General features: G+C 42.8%; 1 protein-coding gene across 4 annotated transcripts in view; it reads left to right on the top strand.

The window, feature by feature from the left end:
- Positions 1-17,635, top strand: part of ACSF3 (acyl-CoA synthetase family member 3) — a 162,029-nt gene that overhangs the window by 70,540 nt on the left and 73,854 nt on the right. Inside the window, exons 8-9 of one of the 4 annotated variants that reach the window (XM_029608612.1) lie at positions 4,833-4,869; positions 7,768-7,812. The exons of the other annotated variants lie outside the window; for them this stretch is intronic. Of the exons in view, the coding sequence (XP_029464472.1) occupies positions 4,833-4,840 (8 nt within the window). The 3' untranslated portion in view covers positions 4,841-4,869; positions 7,768-7,812. Of the gene's footprint in view, positions 1-4,832; positions 4,870-7,767; positions 7,813-17,635 lie in introns of those variants that run through there. 4 annotated transcript variants of the gene reach the window in all.

The following is a 17,635-nucleotide window of genomic DNA, read 5'->3' as shown; positions in this document are numbered from 1 at the left end:
GTGCACAGGTTATTTACGAGACCCGGACGGGTACCGAATGCTGATGATGGAAGAAGCATCCCTTGCTATACCAGCTGCATGTTCAGAGCAGCCCTTGGCAGATAGTTTGAGGCACAGGTGACTGTCCAGACCGGTGTCTGGTTGACTCCCCCACTACACAGAACATTTCCTGGGTTGTGTATCTTTCTCTGAAGAGCCAGTTCAGTAATAGTGAAGAAGTCCAGCATTTGTCTGCATAAATTATCTTAATGGAAACACCGGTTTCAGCTAAACTGTCGCCGTCGGTTCCACCCACCAATTACTAATGCAAAAAAAAACCCGAAAACAGAACATTCACAATTGCATCATGAAAAGAAGTAAAATGCCTGGACAGGTCCTTCGTTTCTTGCAGTGTGATAATAGTGAGACAGAAGGAATAGAAATGGCTGGAGATGCTCTTTACTCCATACCCAAAGCGATGAGGACATAAGAAGTGCCACGCTGGGTCAGACCTGTCTCTGACAGTGGCCAGTCTGGGTCACTTGGGAGAGCCTGGCACATGCTAATTGGGGAGTCAGAGTTGGCAAATCTCAAGTGGTGCCTGCCTAGTAATTGGCTAATGGATCTATCCTCGGAAAACCTTTTTTTTTTTTTTTTAAACCCTGCTGTACTACTAGTTTTGAATACATCCTCCCACAACAAATTGCACAGCTCAATTGTGCATTAACTGAAAAAACTCCTCTTACGTATGTTTTAAATCTGCTGCCATCTAGTTTCACATGTTTCATGGACTGTCCTCTATTCTTAGTTGTTTCACCCCCTCATGATTTTATAAACTTCTATCATGTCCCCCTCTCCGCCGTCTCTTCCAAGCTGAAGAGCTCTAAGCCTGTGTAGCCTCTCAGTATAGGAGAGTCTCTACCATTCCCCTTATCCTTTTTTTTTTTTTGCCCTCCTCGGCACCTTTTCTAGTTCCTCTCTTTTGAGATGGGTTGAACAGAACTGCACCCAGTACTCAAGGTACAGTCGCATCATGGAGTGATACACAGGCCCGGCATGACCAGGGGTGCATCCTGTGCATTTGCACAGGGCAGCACGCCTAGGCAGGTGGCGGCAGCAGGGAGAGGCTGTGGGGCTACAGGCAGAACGACCCACCGGCAGACAAAAACGAGGAAAGGCCATGGCAGTTTTCCCTCTTATCTGCATGTGTGTGTTCGCAGCTTCCCCCCCCCCACCCCCCCCCCCCCCCCCCCCCCCCCAGTAGGGCCAAAGCAAAGACTGGAAGGAGGCCGGCAGGGCCATGGTGGAGCTCATCCCACCATGGCCTGGAGAAAGGAGGCCAGGTGTGTGTGTGTGTGTGAGAACCTGTCTGTATGTGTCTTTGTGAGAGCTTGTGTATATGTATGTGTGTCTGTCAGAGTTTGTGTGTATGTGTTTGTGTGAGAGCTTGCGTGTATGTCTTTGTCAGAGCTTGTGTTTGTGTGTCTGTGTGAAAGCTTGTGTGTCTGAGAACCTGTGTGCCTGTGTGTGAGTAATGTGTGTGTGTGTCTGTGAAAGCCTATGTGTCATATATAGGTTCTCACAGGCATGTACACACACAATGTGTCTGTGAGGGAGAGAGAGATTGTGTATGTGAGGGAGAGTGTGAGAGAGCATAGGCATGTATATGAGAGATGGAGTGTGTGTGAGAATGAATGCGTGTGTGTGTGAAGATAGTTTGTGCAGCTCTATTTCCCCCCAATCCATAACAATCTCAGAATGACTGGAAATCAAATGATCCTGAGTATGTATCTGTGTCAGAGCTTGTATTCGTGTGTATATTGACTGTGTGAGAGCTTGCGTGTGTAATGTCTTTGTTAGAGCTTGTGTTCATGTATGTGTATCTTTGTGAAAGCTTGTGTGTCTGAGAACCTGTGTGTGTGTGTGTGTGCGAGTACCTGTATGCGTGCCTGTGAAAGCCTGTGTCACATATAGGCTCTCACAGGCATGCACACACACAATGTGTGTGTGGGGGAGAGTGTGTGAGAGAGCATAGGCATGTATACGAGAGATATGGAGTGTGTGAGAGAATGAATCTGTGTGTGTGTGCGCATATGTGTGCGTGTGTCTGTGTGTGTCTGTCTGTAGAGGGTGTGTGTGTGTGTGTGTGTGCGCAAGACTGTAAAGTTTGCCTAGGGTACCTAATACCCTTCCCTTGGCTATAGGTTCCATTTGGGGGGGTTTCGTTTTTTAAAATATAGATTGCAGGAGGGAACTGGGGTTTTTTTTTTATGGGCCCGGGACAGAGACTGAATGAATCAGGACAGGGGGGCAGCTCAATAATTGTTCCACAGGGCAGTAAAAAAAAAAAGCTAGCACCGGCCCCGGTGATACAGAGGCAAAGATGATGATAAAGCCCAAGAAAAAGCAGAGGAGCTTGCCCTCTTCTTCAACAACAAAATCACCAACCTTCTAACAAAGATGACGCCCAATACCTCTTCCCCTCACAGTACCTATCTACACCACAACAAAAACATCTCTCTCAACTCATTCGAACCCATCATAACCTCGGAGATCCTAAAAGTACTGAAAAAATGAAACCCTCGTCTCACCCATTAGACCATATCCCCTCCAGACTACTACTCCTTATTCCAGACACCATTTCCAAAGCCCTGGCAGAAATCATCAACTGCTCCTTATCCCAAGGACTCTACCCAGACGACCTTAAAATGGCGACAATCAAACCGCTCCTGAAAAAACCAAATTTAGATCCAGATGACCTCACCAACTTTCGCCCAATCTCCAACCTCCCATTCATTGCTAAGGTCATGGAAAAACTGGTTAACTCTCAATTATCAGACTACCTTGAGGATCACAAAATTCTCTACCCCTCACAATATGGCTTCAGGAAATCTTTAAGCACAGAATCTCTCCTTATCTCCTTAACAGATTACCTCATCCTGGGCCTTGACAAAGGCCATGCCTACCTATTGATCCTCTTAGACCTCTCAGCCACCTTTGATACTGCTCCTGAACCAACTATTGAACATCGGCATAACAGGCACCGCACTGGCCTGGTTCAACTCATTCTTGAAAAACAGAGGCTTCAAAGTCAAAATACACAACAAAGAATCTAAACGCTACCCTTCATCTCTAGGAGTCCCCCAAGGCTCATCCCTCTCACCTACCCTCTTTAACATCTACCTCCTCCCTCTCTGCCAGCTATTAACCAACTTGAACCTAAAACACTATCTATACGCCGACGATGTCCAGTGTGATACCCATCAAAGAATCCATTAAAAAACCCTAGATCTTGGGAATCATGCCTTCGAGAAATCAACTCCCTCCTCTCCAGTCTGAATTTAATCCTAAATTCCTCAAAAACTGAACTCCTTCTCATATCCACTGAGAACTGCCACACCCCCACAAATCCTCCAGCTAACTTACAAACAGCCCAAGTGAGAGATCTGGGAGCAATCATCGATAATCGGCTTAACCTAAAAGCTTTTATAAACTAAACCACTAAGGACTGCTTTCATAAACTGCATGTCCTAAAAAGAATAAAACCACTGTTCCACAACCATGACTACAGGACAATCTTACAAGCAATAATCTTCTCCAAGTTAGACTATTGCAACTCCTTATTATTAGGTCTCCCATCATCGCATACTAAACCTCTTCAGATGGTTCAAAATACGGCAGCCAGAATTCTGACAAATACACGGAGAAGAGATCACATCTCCCTGATCCTCAAAGACTTACACTGGCTGCCGATCCATTTCAGAATACTATATAAGTCCATCACCACAATATACAAAGCTATCCAACAAATCGCTCCGCTCAACCTACAAATCCCTTTCAAAAAGCATACATCCTCCAGACCCATAAGAGAGCACTATAAAGGTTCTCTTCAGGTACCTCATTCCAAAACCTCCCTCCACATAACTTACAGAGACAGGGCTCTCTCCACAGCAGGACCCCCTCTTTGGAACTCCATCCCAACGGAGCTAAGACAGGAACCCTGCCTCCCGACATTCAGGAAAAGACTCAAAACATGGCTATTCAAACAAGCCTTCCCAGAATCAGCTTAAACCCATTATTCTCCTACAAACAACCTCCAAGCAACCAACTTACTTTTTACAACCAATTTTCAACCAACCCCCAAGCATTACCAATATCCAGAAAACCATTACTTCTGATCTCTACCCTCATGTTATAAACTGCAACTATGCGAATTGAACAATTCATTGTAAATCACATAATTCCTTGTATTGTACCTTGTCATATTTTCAGGTTAATATACTAAGTTAAAGTTACTATCATCTCTTCTTCTTGCTCCTAGTTGTACGCCTCCCTGTTTTATTGTAACTGTAGCTATTTTATGTTTAGCACATATTATTATCTCGTTCACTGTTCCGTTTATCACCCCACTGTTTATTGTAAACCGGCATGATGTGATACTCTCACGAATGCCGGTATAGAAAAAACTAAAATAAATAAATAATAATATAATACTTTTTGGTTTATTCTCTATTCCTTTTTGAATAATTCCTAACTTTCTATTTGCCCCTTTGGCCTCCATTGTGCACTGAACTGAGGATTTCATAGAATTGTCCACAAGGACTCTGAGGTCCTTCTCCTGGGTGGTCATGCCTAATACGAAATCCAGCATTGTGTTTCTGTAGTTGAGATTATTTTTCCTTGTTTTCACTTTGCACTTGGCCATATCAGATTTCATCTGCCATCCAGAAGCCCAGTCTCCCAGTCTTGCAAGGTCCTTCTGCAGTGCCTCACAGTCTGATCATGTTTTAGCTAATTTTGAATGATTTTGCATCATCTACACATTGGATCACCTCACTCGTTCTCTTTTCCAGGTAATTAGAGGTCAATTTTCAAGGACCCACTGAGTAGGTAAGGTATCAGATTAATTTTGACTGATTATTTGTAGCCAAGTTTTAAGCTGAAGCTAACCAACTAGGTATTCTGCTGAAAATTCGGCTGAATCCAGCTGGTCAAAATTAGGCTGTCTTGATTTAGTGAACTTAGCTATCTAATTCTGTATAGGCTAAGCCCTATTATTTATTTATTTATTTATTTTAAAAAGGGAAACCAGACAACAAGCCAGTCTTTCCCCGTTCTTTTCTTTCTTTCTTTCCCAACACCAAAAAATTAATAAAAAACCTACTCTCCCTGCTGGAATATGCTAGAAATTAAAACAAAACATTCTGAAGTTACAATTTCTGCCCTCATTCCCTCATCACACCCACTAGAAATGGAAAACACCTCCACCCTAAGCTGGGATTTCCTTCCTCCTATCTATGCCCAGGAGCTCTAATTCCCATGGGCGCCAATCCACTTGATTTTTCAGGGTATTCCTAATGAATAGCATGAGAAGTTTGCATGCACACTGCTTCATTTGTGAGTAAATCTATCTTGTGTATATTCATCAGGCATATCCTGAAAACCCAGGCAGATTGGTGCACATGGGGACTTGGAGGTTGCCTCCATGTTTATGCTTCCCTTCTCTATGTATGTCTGAATACTCTTGCCATCTTCTGTCTGTGCCACCATGTGTAACGCTTCCCGGTGCACGCTTTCCTCCTCTCTCTCTCTGCACTTCCAGGCGCACGCTTCCCTCCCCTCTCTGCGCTTCCCGGCGCACGCTTTCCCTCCCCTCTCTGCGCTTCCCGGCGCACGCTTTCCCTCCCTCTCTGCGCTTCCCGGCGCACGCTTTCCCTCCCCTCTCTGCGCTTCCCGGCGCACGCTTTCCCTCCCCTCTCTGCGCTTCCCGGCGCACGCTTTCCCTCCCCTCTCTGCGCTTCCCGGCGCACGCTTCCCTCCCCTCTCTGCGCTTCCAGGCGCACGCTTCCCTCTTCTCTCTGCGCTTCCAGCGCACGCTTCCCTCTCTTTCTTCTGCGCTTCCCGTGCTCGCTTTCCTCCCCTCTCTGCGCTTCCCGGCGTACGCTTCCTCCCCTCTCTGCGCTTCCCGCGTACGCTTCCTCCCCTCTTGCGCTTCCAGGTGCCGCTTCCCTCTTCCCTGGCTTTCCGGCGCTCGTTTCCCCTTTCTTTCTATGCTTCCCGGCACACGCTTCCCCCTCTCTCTGCGCTTCCCAGGCGCACGCTTCCCTCTGTCTTTGCTTTCTGTACACATGCTTTCCTCTTCTGCCGGCCACTGGCTGCATCACCCTATGACCACCATAATCAAATGAAAAGATAAAAAAAATCCAGGATGCAAGACTCTTGAAGTTTTAAAATACCTCAGACACTTAGAACTGACCAAACTGGACTCGACAGAGACCAAGGCTCTTATCACATTATGTACATAAAATTATACTGCTTGTCACCTTCTAATCACACATACAACTCCCCTTTCCCTTCAACCCTATCCCTGGAATGCCTTTTTTATGATTCAGTTATGACAGCCACGCTACTCTAAATTTCCTGGTAAAATGTCATCTCTTGCTTCTGAAGAAGAGTTAACTCTCAGAAGCTGGTCAAGAAGATGCATTGTTTAGTCCAATAAAAAAGGGTAATCCGCCAGTTTTTATTTTGCTAACCTCTTCTGCACAGGCCTGGAGGCGCACGCTTCCCTTCATGTGGCTCAAATCAGGGGAGGGAGTCAGAAAGTTAAAGAAATGGAGTTTCCCGCTCCCCTCCTCCAGCTAAACCGCTGAAGCAAAAAAAAAAATGGTCATACCCTCAGTTTCCCCAAAATGTGAATGCAGGCTCCCAGCAAATCACTGGAGTAAGGCGGAAAGGCGCGCATTAATTATTGCGAAAAGATGTGTTTAGGAGAAAATGATGCTGAATTTCAGTTTAATTCATTGCAGTGTGCAGCAAACGGGAAGGGAGTGTGGTGTGTTTAATTGGCTCTGGGGTACGGCCTGGAAGATGGGCTTGCCTTGTCACAGGCCATTAGCGCTGCAGACTGCATAATGAGAGAGTACAATCAACTCGCAGCTGCTGGCTCCTGCGGGGAGAGAATGATATTAAAGACAAATCGGGAGAAATTAAACTTAACTCTTTCATCAGCCTGCTTGGGCTTTAAAAACTCGTAGCTGAGAGACCCTGTCACGGATTTAAGAATATTCTTTTGCTGTTCTGAGAAGCAACTCCGTGTGCCGTGAACTTGTTTAAAAAAAAAGAAAAAAAGGCAGGGCAATGTGCTATGAAATAATTGTCATGTTTTTCTTTAAAAAAAAACAAAAAACCCACACACAACCTGAAGAATAGCAAAGTGTTGGAATGACTCTCCCCCCTCCTGCACTGGCCTGCTCCGTTCACTGTTGTTGGGCGTGAGGCCATGGCCGGGCGATTCACCTCCAAGTCCCGAAGGGCTTCAGCCAGCTCTGCTCCTGGGTTGTATCTGCACCTATTTGGTCAGCCTGAAAACCAGAGCTGGCGGTGGCCCTCTTCTAGGACGGGAGTGAATCCTCTTGGAAAAGGCAGGTGATGTGTCCGCCAGCCCGAGGGGCAGCAGTCAGATCACTGGGAGGAATGATTGTCTGGCTGAGTTTGGTCGGTGGGACTGCGGAGGGAAGCTGAGCTTACTTTTCTGCCTCTAATTGTTATAACAGTATTTCAAGCCAGATGAGAGAGAGGCAATGTATTAATCATCAGAGCACCCAGGACTTACATTTGGCATTTAAAAGAGATATTAAAACCCAACTTCCTTAGCTCTCTGGAGCTGTTTTATTTTCACTTCAGCAGCAGTTCTATCCCCAGTGCTGTATCGTTAATGTTATTAATGGTTTTGTGCGAAAGAGCAGGGCAGAGGCTTCTTGCTAACTAATTAGATTCTTTCTACAGGGAGACGTGTGGCTGGTACGAGGCGACACAGCCTATATTGGAATTCAGCCCGAACACCAGACGTAGCATCTTCACTCTTATCAGCAGTGCCCTGGGATCATCAGTGTTTAAAAAAAAAAAACAAAAATAAAAAACACGCTATAGCTGTGTTCATTTCACTGTCCAGGGAATCTTATGACTGAATGTTCCCAAGTACTTTAAAATGGAGGAGGAATGAAGTGACTGACTTTATTACCATGCTGGGTAAGGTCAGTAGTCCATGGAACCCGCTTTCCTGTGTCTGGCTGTAGCCAGTCCAAATCACCTGCATCTACCCAGCAGATAACGACCATATGGCCCATCTAGTCTGCCCATCCACACCTCCGGCTTAGTTTACAATCCTTTGCTCTCCCTCAGAGATCCTCTGTGCTCCCATGCATCCTTGAACTGTAACACTGTCTGTAACTCCACCAGCTCCTCAGGGAGGCTGTTCCTACCTGCTTTCACCCTCATCCCATGATCCTTCATGTCAGAGCATCCTTTCCATTAAAAGAGACCTCCCTCATGTGCATTTAATCCTTAGACATATTTAAATATCCCACATCTCTCTTATTTCTCTAGGCATACGTGTTTAGATCTTGAAGTCTGTCCCTGTATGTTTTATGATGAAGACCATTGACCATTTTAGTAGCCACCATCTGAACTGACTCTTGTTATCTAATAATAAAGTGGGAAATCCTGGAGTAATGGCAGCGCTCCGGTAATGAACACTCTGATTTATATCTTTCTGAAGGTGCGGTCTCCAGTATTGTACATAGTATCCCAAATTAGGTATCACCAGGGACTTATACAGAGGGAATATCTCCTTCTTTTTCTTGCTGGCTATTCCTTTCTCTGTCTGCACAAGCATCATTCTGGCCTTTGCCATCACCTTATCTATTTGGCTACCTTAATATCATCAGATATGATCACCCCCAGATCACAATTTTGTTTTCTGCACAGAAGAACGTCATCCCTTCTATTGTATCGCTCCCTTGGGTTTTTACAACCCAAATGCATGACCTTAACAGTTTTTTTTGCATTAAATCTTAGCTGACAAATTCTAGACCAAGCTTTACTAGATCCCTCCTCATGTTTTCCCCATCTCATGTCATCCACGTAAGGCAAACCTTTCCAATGTCCTTCCCACATTGTCGCTTACAATAATGTTGAACAGAATCAGACTGAGGGCCGATCCCTGCAGCACACTAGTGGTAACACGCCTTTCATTCAGGCCGATTCAATAAACTCCGCGGGAGAGCAGGCGCTCCGAGGCGAGCGTCCGCTCTCCCGACACATGCCCAGGCATCTCTCCTGGGCACGCAATTCTTTATTTAAATTAGGGCCCATACTAATAAGGAGGGGCTAGGGACACTAGCGCATTCCTAGCGTCTCCTTATTAGCAGAAGCGGCGGCTGTCAGCGGGTCTGACAACCGACGCTTAATTTTACCGGCGTCGGTTGTCAAACCCGTTGACAGCCACGGGTTCGGAAAACGGACGCTGGCAAAATTGAGCATCCGTTTTCCAACCTGCGGGCAGATTTTTTTTTTAAAGTTTTTTTTTTTTTATATTTTTTTTTTTTGGGACGTTCAACTTAATATCGCCATGATATTAAGTCCGGAGGGTGTACGGAAAAGCAGTTTTTTTTTCAGCTTTTCTGTACACCTTTCCCATTGTTGTCTGTGATTAACGCCTGCCTTTGGGCAGGCGTTAATTTCTGAGAGTAAAATGTGTGGCTTGGCCGCCCATTTTACTTTCAGTATCCCGCGGGTATAACTAATAGGCTCATCAACGTGCATTTGCATGTGATGAGCGCTATTAGTTTCGGGGGGGCAGGGGGGTTGGCAGCTCGTTTTCCACGCGCTATTATTACCCCTTACAATATATAAGGGGTAATAATAGCGCATGTAAAACGTACAGTCAAACGGGGCTAAACAGTGCGCTCGGCCGAGCGCACCATTCTGTATTGGCCTGATTGGTATTATCTCCTGCTACCCTTTGTTGCCTCCCACTCAACCAGTTTCTAACCCGGTCAATCCTCTTAGGGTTCATATCTAGGTGTTCAACTTGTTTATGAAGTCTCTCTGTAGAATCGTGTCAAAGGCCTTGCTGAAATGCAAGTACATTACATCTAGTGCTTCCCCCTGATCTAACTTTCTAGTTACCCAGTCAAAGAAATTGATAAGATTTTTCTGATAAGACCTATCCCTCGATGATTCTTCTTCAATTGCAGATACTATTTGGGATACTTTCGACTACCATCATTATATGAAATTGAAAGAGTCCTCTGCAGTTAAGGAACTCATATTGTGTAATTGAACCTTGCCCTTGCGGGGGCTTAATATATGGAAAGAACAATTTTTAAAGGTTATTTTTGATATTATAAAATTTTTCACTGTTAAATAGTACTTTCCCAGAGGCATTCAAAAGAACGTCCTGTACTAAAACTTGTAACATTTCCCATTGATGTTTGTTCCAGTTATAGACCAATCTCTAATTTACAAATGATTTCAAAGCTTTTAGAGAAAGTTGACTTTCAAAAATTAACAGATTTCATAGATGGGGACATAGTACAGGAACACTCCTAATCTTAGTATCAGATTTTTTTAAATTGTGCAGTAGAGACTAATAAAGTAGTTATCGGCGTATTTCTTGATGTAAGTGTAGTATTTGTCATGGTAAATCATTCTCAGCTGCTAAAAGATTGCATGATATTAGCTTAAATTTCATACCTAGACTCTTACCAATCCATGGAGTGGCAGATAGAACCATAGAAAACTTGCTGGGCAGACTGGATGGACCAGATGGTCTTTTTCTGCAATCATTATTATGTTGCTATGTTAAATAGCAATCCTCATGGCACTGTTTGGTCTGGAGTTCCTCAAAGATCTATTTTATCCACTATATTGTTTAATCTTTATCTTGCTCCTTTTACTATGATCTTAGAGAGTGTGCTCCATTCCATAATATATATGCAGATGACATCCAGTGGGGGGTTTTTTTCAGTGCAAAAAAAATGTAACGTTTACCACACAATTAGTTTCTCATTGTTTAAATCAAATGAAAAACTGGATGTCATCTAATCAACTGGCTATGAACATCCAAAAAACTGAATGAATGTGGATCTAGAAGTACAGTTCAGATGTATTCCTTACATTAAAAAAAGGTGGAAGGAAGGCCAAATGACTGCCAGCATGATTAAAAGGCGAGGTGAAAGAGGCTATTTTAGCCAAAAGAACTTCCTTCAAAAATTGAAAGATGGATCCATCGGAAAGCAATACGAACAAGCATATGTTTTGGCAAATTAAATGTAAAACATTGATAAGATAGGCTAAAAGAGAATTTGAAAAGAAGCTGACTGAAGAGGCAAAATCTCATAATAAAACTTTAAAAAATATATCAAAAGCAGGAAGCCTGTGAGGGAGTCGGTTGGACCGTTAGATGATTGAGGGGTTAAAAGGACTCTTACAGAAGATAAGGCCATTACTTCAGTATTTACTGATGAGGATGTTGGGGAAATACCCATTCCAGAAATGTTTTTCAGGAGTGATGATTCAGATGAACTGAACCAAATCATGGTGAACCTGGAAATGTAATAGGCCACATTGACAAACTGAAGAGTAGCAAATTGCCTGGACCAGATGGTATACACTCTAGGGTTCTGAAAGAACTCAAAAATGAAATTTCAGATATATTAATAGTAATTTATAAACTGTCATTAAAATTGTTCATTGTAGCTGAAGACTGGAGGGTGGCCAATGTAACCCCGGTATTTAAAAAGGGCTCCAGGGGCAATCCAGGAAACTATAGACCAGTGAGTTCCACTTCAGTGCCAGGAAAAGTCATAGAAACCATTCTAAAGAACAAAATCACAGAACATATAGATAGACATGGTTTAATGGGACACAGCCAGCATGGATTTATCCAAGGGAAGTCTTGCCTTACAAATCTGCTACATTTTTTTTTGAAAGGCTTAATAAACAAATGGATAAAGGTGAGCCAGTAGATTTAGTGTATTTGGATTTTCAAAAGGCATTTGACAAAATTCTCCATGAGAGACTAGTAAGAAAATTAAAAAGTAATCGGATAGGAGGCACTATACTTCTGTGGATTGCAAACTCGCTAAAAGATCAGGAACAGAGTAGGATTAAATGATCAGTTTTCTCAGTGGAGAAAGGTAAATAGTGGAGTGCCTCAGGGATCTGTACATGGACAAGTGCAAAGTGATGCATATAGGGAAAAATAACCCATGCTATAGTTACACAATGTTAGGTTCCATATTAGGAGCTACTACCCAAGAAAGAGATCTAGGCATCATAGTGGATAATACACTGAAATCGTCAGCTCAGTGTGCTGCGGAAGTCAAAAAAGCAAACAATGTTAGGAATTATTAGGAAGGGAATGGTGAATAAAACAGAAAATGTCATAATGCCTCTGTATTGCTCCATGGTGAAGACCGCACCTTGAATACAGTGTACAATTTTGGTCACCGCATCTCAAAAAAGATATAGTTGCGATGGAGAAGGTACAGAGAAGGATGGCCAAAATGATAAAGTGGATGGAACAGCTCCCCTATGAGGAAAGGCTGAAGGGGTTAGCGCTGTTCAGCTTGAGGGGGGATATGATAGAGGTGTTTAAAATCATGAGAGGTCTAGAACGGGTAAATGTGAATCGGTTATTTACTCTTTCGAATAATAGAAAGACTAGGGGACACACCCTGAAGTTAGCATGTGGCACATTTAAAACTAATCGGAGAAAGTTCTTTTTCATTCAACGCCCAATTAAACTCTGGAATTTGTTGCCAGAGGATTTGGTTAGTGCAGTTAGTGTAGCTGTGTTTAAAAAAGGATTGGATACGTTCTTGGAGAAGAAGTCCATTACCTGCTTTTAATTAAGGGCAAGCTCACCTTCACCGCCGAAAGCCATCCCAGCCACGACCCTGCTGCGACAACCGAGCCAAGTAAGGACCGCCTACCCGCCGACATCACTTCCTGTGGCCGGATCATCTATTTAAAGAGGGGCGCAGGCAATGTGCTTCCCCTCTCGTGACTGCCTCGCTTGCCCCGCACATCTCGGCGCTGAACCATCGGGGTCCCGGGCAAGCTCAACTTCACCGCCGAAAGCCATCCCAGCCGCAACCTTGCTGCGATGACCGGGCCAAGTAAGGACCGCCCACCCGCCGACATTACTTCCTGCGGCCGGATCATCTATTTAAAGAGGGTTGCAGGCACCCTGCGCCGAATGAGCGCGACAAAGGGACCTGCCCCTTATTGCGCCCCTTTGTGCAGCCCCGAGGTGATGCCCCAAGCAGCCCCCAACAAAAGCCTATCACTGAAAAAATAAAATCTACATCAGAAGTGACTTTGAAGACGTGAAAATCATCCGGAACTCCAACCTACACAGACAAAATAACAGTGAGTCCTCATCTCTTTACCATACAATCAAGTCAACCTCACATAATAAACACAATCTGTACAAACATCAGGAAACTATCCACATCAACACTAAATACAAGAAAGCAACACTACAAAGACCCCGCCTCAAAAGTCACTCCTAGTAAGAATATTTACTCCAGACATCATAAAAGCACACGTCACCTCCTATTCTCCCAAAAATATCAGCCTCAACCATCTACCACATACTAATAAAACTAATCGTTTGATTTATATTCCTACCAAAGACACCCTACAAAAAATGTCTCTCCTCATCTTCCTGCTCATTAATGCACAATCTCTAACAAAAAAATTCATGCTGATCTCCGACTTATTACATAATCAAAAACCTGACTTCATAGCTATAACCGAAACCTGGTTAAAAAAACTGCCACTAATAATAGCTAACCAAATACCCAATAACAATTATGACCTCTTCTCAATACCCAGAACACTACGACGAGAAGGAGGAATAATGCTAATAATTAAGAAGAAATTCACTGTGGAACTAATCCCACACTCACTACCACCACAATACGAAGTAGCCCTCTTTGACTCACCTAAACTTCAAATATGTCTAGTGTACTGCCCCCCAGGAATTCTTGAAAACAATATTTCTCCACTAATTGAATTTTTAGTGGAGGAGGAGTAGCCTAGAGGTTAGAGCAGTGGGCTACGAACCAGAAGACCAGGGTTCAAGTCCTGCTGTTGCTCCTTGTGACCTTGGGCAAGTAACTTTACCCTCCATTGCCTACAGTACCTGAATGTAATCCACTTTGAAGCACTGAAAAAAAAAGTGCGAAAAGCGGAATATAAATCTAAAATAAATAAATAATATCAACCATAAGAAACCCACTATAATACTCGGAGACTTCAGTCTTCACACTGATGAGAAACACTTATCACATTCATGCCAAACACTCATTGATGTCCTCTCCGATCTGAACTATTCTCTAGCAATATACGAACCTACCCATAAAGCTGGGCATACACTAGACCTAGTCTTCACCAATGATACCCACTTATGCAACATATTAGTATCTTGTTCACCAATCCCCTGGTTGGATCACTACCTCCTAAACTGCCAAACTGGAATCCTCACCAAAAACAATATAAATGAAATAAACACCACCAGCTTCAAATTCAGACTGCCTTTCCCAATAGAGGCACTTCAAAAAGAACTCGAAAAGCAACTCTCCAACATTGACCTCTCAAACACCAACACCGCTACCCAATCCTGGATACAAATAACCTCAGAAGTAGCTAACTACATCAACCCAGAAAAAAATAAACGTCTCAATTTCAACCGAACTAACGCCAACCCCCATGGTACAATAAACAACTGTGAAAGATACCAAACTCATCCTACGAAAAAAAGAAAAGATTGGCGTAACAAGAAATACCAGACAACCCTTGCCAATTACTACATATATCTTGCCTACTATAAGAACATTTTAAACAAAACCAAGTGAGATTACTACAGTAAAAAAATTCAAAAATGTTCCCACAATCCTAAAACACTATTTGACATCGTAAACAAACTAATCTCTGATAATAACCCAACCTCAGCGTTCACAAACACTAACTTAAGCCAGGAACTAGCCAACTTCTTAAAAAAAATCTGCAAAATTACAGAGAACTTCAACAACATATCACAAATAAAAATCATATCACACAGTAAAGACACTGTACCTTGGTCTACCTTCGATCACATCTCCTGCACTGATGTAGAGAATCTAATTAAAACCCTAAAACCTGCCAACTACGATTTCGACAAAATACCAACTCATACCAACTCATACCCTAAAAGAAATTGCACAAACCATCTCACCAACAATATCAAATATCATCAACAAATCACTGGAAGAGGGAACCCTTCCTGACATCCTCAAAGTAGCCACAATTAAACCTATCCTAAATAAAAAGAATCTAAATCCATCTGATCTCAACAACCAGTGACCAATTTCCAACTTATTGTTTCTCGCCAAATTAACCGAAAAAGCAGTTCTCAAACAACTGAACCAGCATTTAGAAATGAATGACATCCAACTGTTTCAACTGTTCACTTTGATAAAAAACATAAGAGTTTACCCCTTTCTTATGGCCTGGATTGGCCACTGTTGGAAACAGGATGCTGGGCTTGATGGACCCTTGGTCTGACCCAGTATGGCATGTTCTTATGTTCTTAATATATTTATAAATGATCTGGAAAGGGGAACAAGAAGTGAGGTGATCAAATTTACAGATAACACAAAAATTAGTTAGAGTTGTTAAATCACAAGCGGATTGTTATAAATTGCAGGAGGACCTTGCAAGATTGGAAGACTGGGCATCCATATGGCAGATAAAAATTAATGTGGACAAGTGCAAAGTGATACACTAGGGAAAAATAGCCCATGTTGTAGTTACATAGGTTCCATATTAAGAGTTACCACCCATGAAAAACTTACGGGCGTTATAGTGGACAGTACATTGAAATCATTATCTCAGTGAGCTGCAGCAGTCATAAGAAAATGCCATACTGGGTCAGACCAAGGGTCCATCAAGCCCAGCATCCTGTTTCCAACAGTGGCCAATCCAGGCCATAAGAACCTGGCAAGTACCCAAAAACTAAGTCTATTCCATGTTACCATTGCTAATGGCAGTGGCTATTCTCTAAGTGAACTTAATAGCAGGTAATGGACTTCTCCTCCAAGAACTTATCCAATCCTTTTTTAAACACCGCTATACTAACTACACTAACCACATCCTCTGGCAACAAATTCCAGAGTTTAATTGTGCGTTGAGTAAAAAAGAACTTTCTCTGATTAGTTTTAATGTCCCCCATGCTAACTTCATGGAGTGCCCCCTAGTCTTTCTACTATCCGAAAGAGTAAATAACCGATTCACATCTACCCGTTCTAGACATCTCATGATTTTAAACACCTCAATCATATTCCCCCTCAGCCGTCTCTTCTCCAAGTTGAAAAGTCCTAACCTCTTTAGTCTTTCCTCATAGGGGAGCTGTTCCATTCCCCTTATCATTTTGGTAGCCCTTCTCTGTACCTTCTCCATCGCAATTATATCTTTTTTGAGATGTGGCGACCAGAATTGCACACAGTATTCAAGGGGCGGTCTCACCATGGAGCGATACAGAGGCATTATGACATTTTCTATTTTATTCACCATTCCCTTTCTAATAATTCCCAACATTCTGTTTGCTTTTTTGACTGCCGCAGCACACTGAACCTACAGTTTCAATGTGTTATCCACTATGACGCCTAGATCTCTTTCTTGGGTTGTAACACCTAATATGGAACCCAACATTGTGTAATTATAGAATGGGTTATTTTTCCCTAAATGCGTCACCTTGCACTTATCCACATTAAATTTCATCTCAAAAAAGCAAATAGAATGTTAGGACTTTAATTAGGAAAAGAATGGTAAATAAAACAGAGAATGTCATGTTACTTTCTTCACTGTGAGACTATCTTGAGTACTGTGTGCATTTTTGATTACTGTATCTCAAAGATATAGTTGCATTGGAAAAGGTTCAGAGAAGGGTGACCAAAATGATAAACGGGATGGAACTTAGGGCTGTTTTGCTTGGAGAAAAGATGGCTGGGGGGTCTATAAAATCATGAGACGAATAGAACCGGTAAATGTGAATCTGTTTTATTCTCTCAGATAATACAAGGTCTAGGGGGCAGTCCTTGAAGTTAAGAAGTAGCACATTTAAAACAAATCGTAGAAAATTCTTTTTCGCTCAATGCACAATTAAGCTCTGGAATTTATTGCTGGAGGATGTGGTTAAGGCAGTTAGAATAGCTGGGTTTAAAAAAGATTTGGATAAGTTCCTGGAGAAGTCCATAAACTGCTATTAGAACATAAGACTTGCCATACCGGGTCAGACCAAAGGTCCATCAAGGCCAGAATCTAATTCCAATAGTGGACAATCACAAGTACTTAGGGGATAGTCACTGCTTATTACTGGCATTAGTAGCATGGGATTTATTTATTGTTTAGATATTTGCCAGCTACTTGTATCCTGGATTGGCCACTATTGGAAACAGGATGCTGGGTTTGATGGACCCTTTGTCTGACCCAGTATGGCAACTTATGTTCTTATCTCTTACTCATCTCCTCCAGAGTCCTGCCTAGGGTTGTCAATTGATGGTATTTATCTACCCTTTATGGAATATGTCCAAATTTGGGGTTTTTATATGGATTCCAAATTGACAAGCGTACCTCATATCTGAAAATTGTTACACTTGGGATTTTGCAAACTACGGGGGTCATTTTCCAAGCTGCGTTATGGGCTTTTCGCATGTGTTAAGGCGATTTTCGCATAACGCACGGTGTGATGCTAAAATTTGGGAAAGGGGGAGGAGTTTGGGGCGGGATTTCTGGCCAAGTGGGCGGGCTCCGTAATTTACAA

The sequence above is a fragment of the Rhinatrema bivittatum genome, chromosome 7 (assembly GCF_901001135.1).
Source record: "Rhinatrema bivittatum chromosome 7, aRhiBiv1.1, whole genome shotgun sequence".
Taxonomy (NCBI): Eukaryota; Metazoa; Chordata; class Amphibia; order Gymnophiona; family Rhinatrematidae; genus Rhinatrema; species Rhinatrema bivittatum.
Note: the sequence above shows the minus strand (reverse complement) of the source record. Positions and strands in the feature narration are given on the sequence as shown.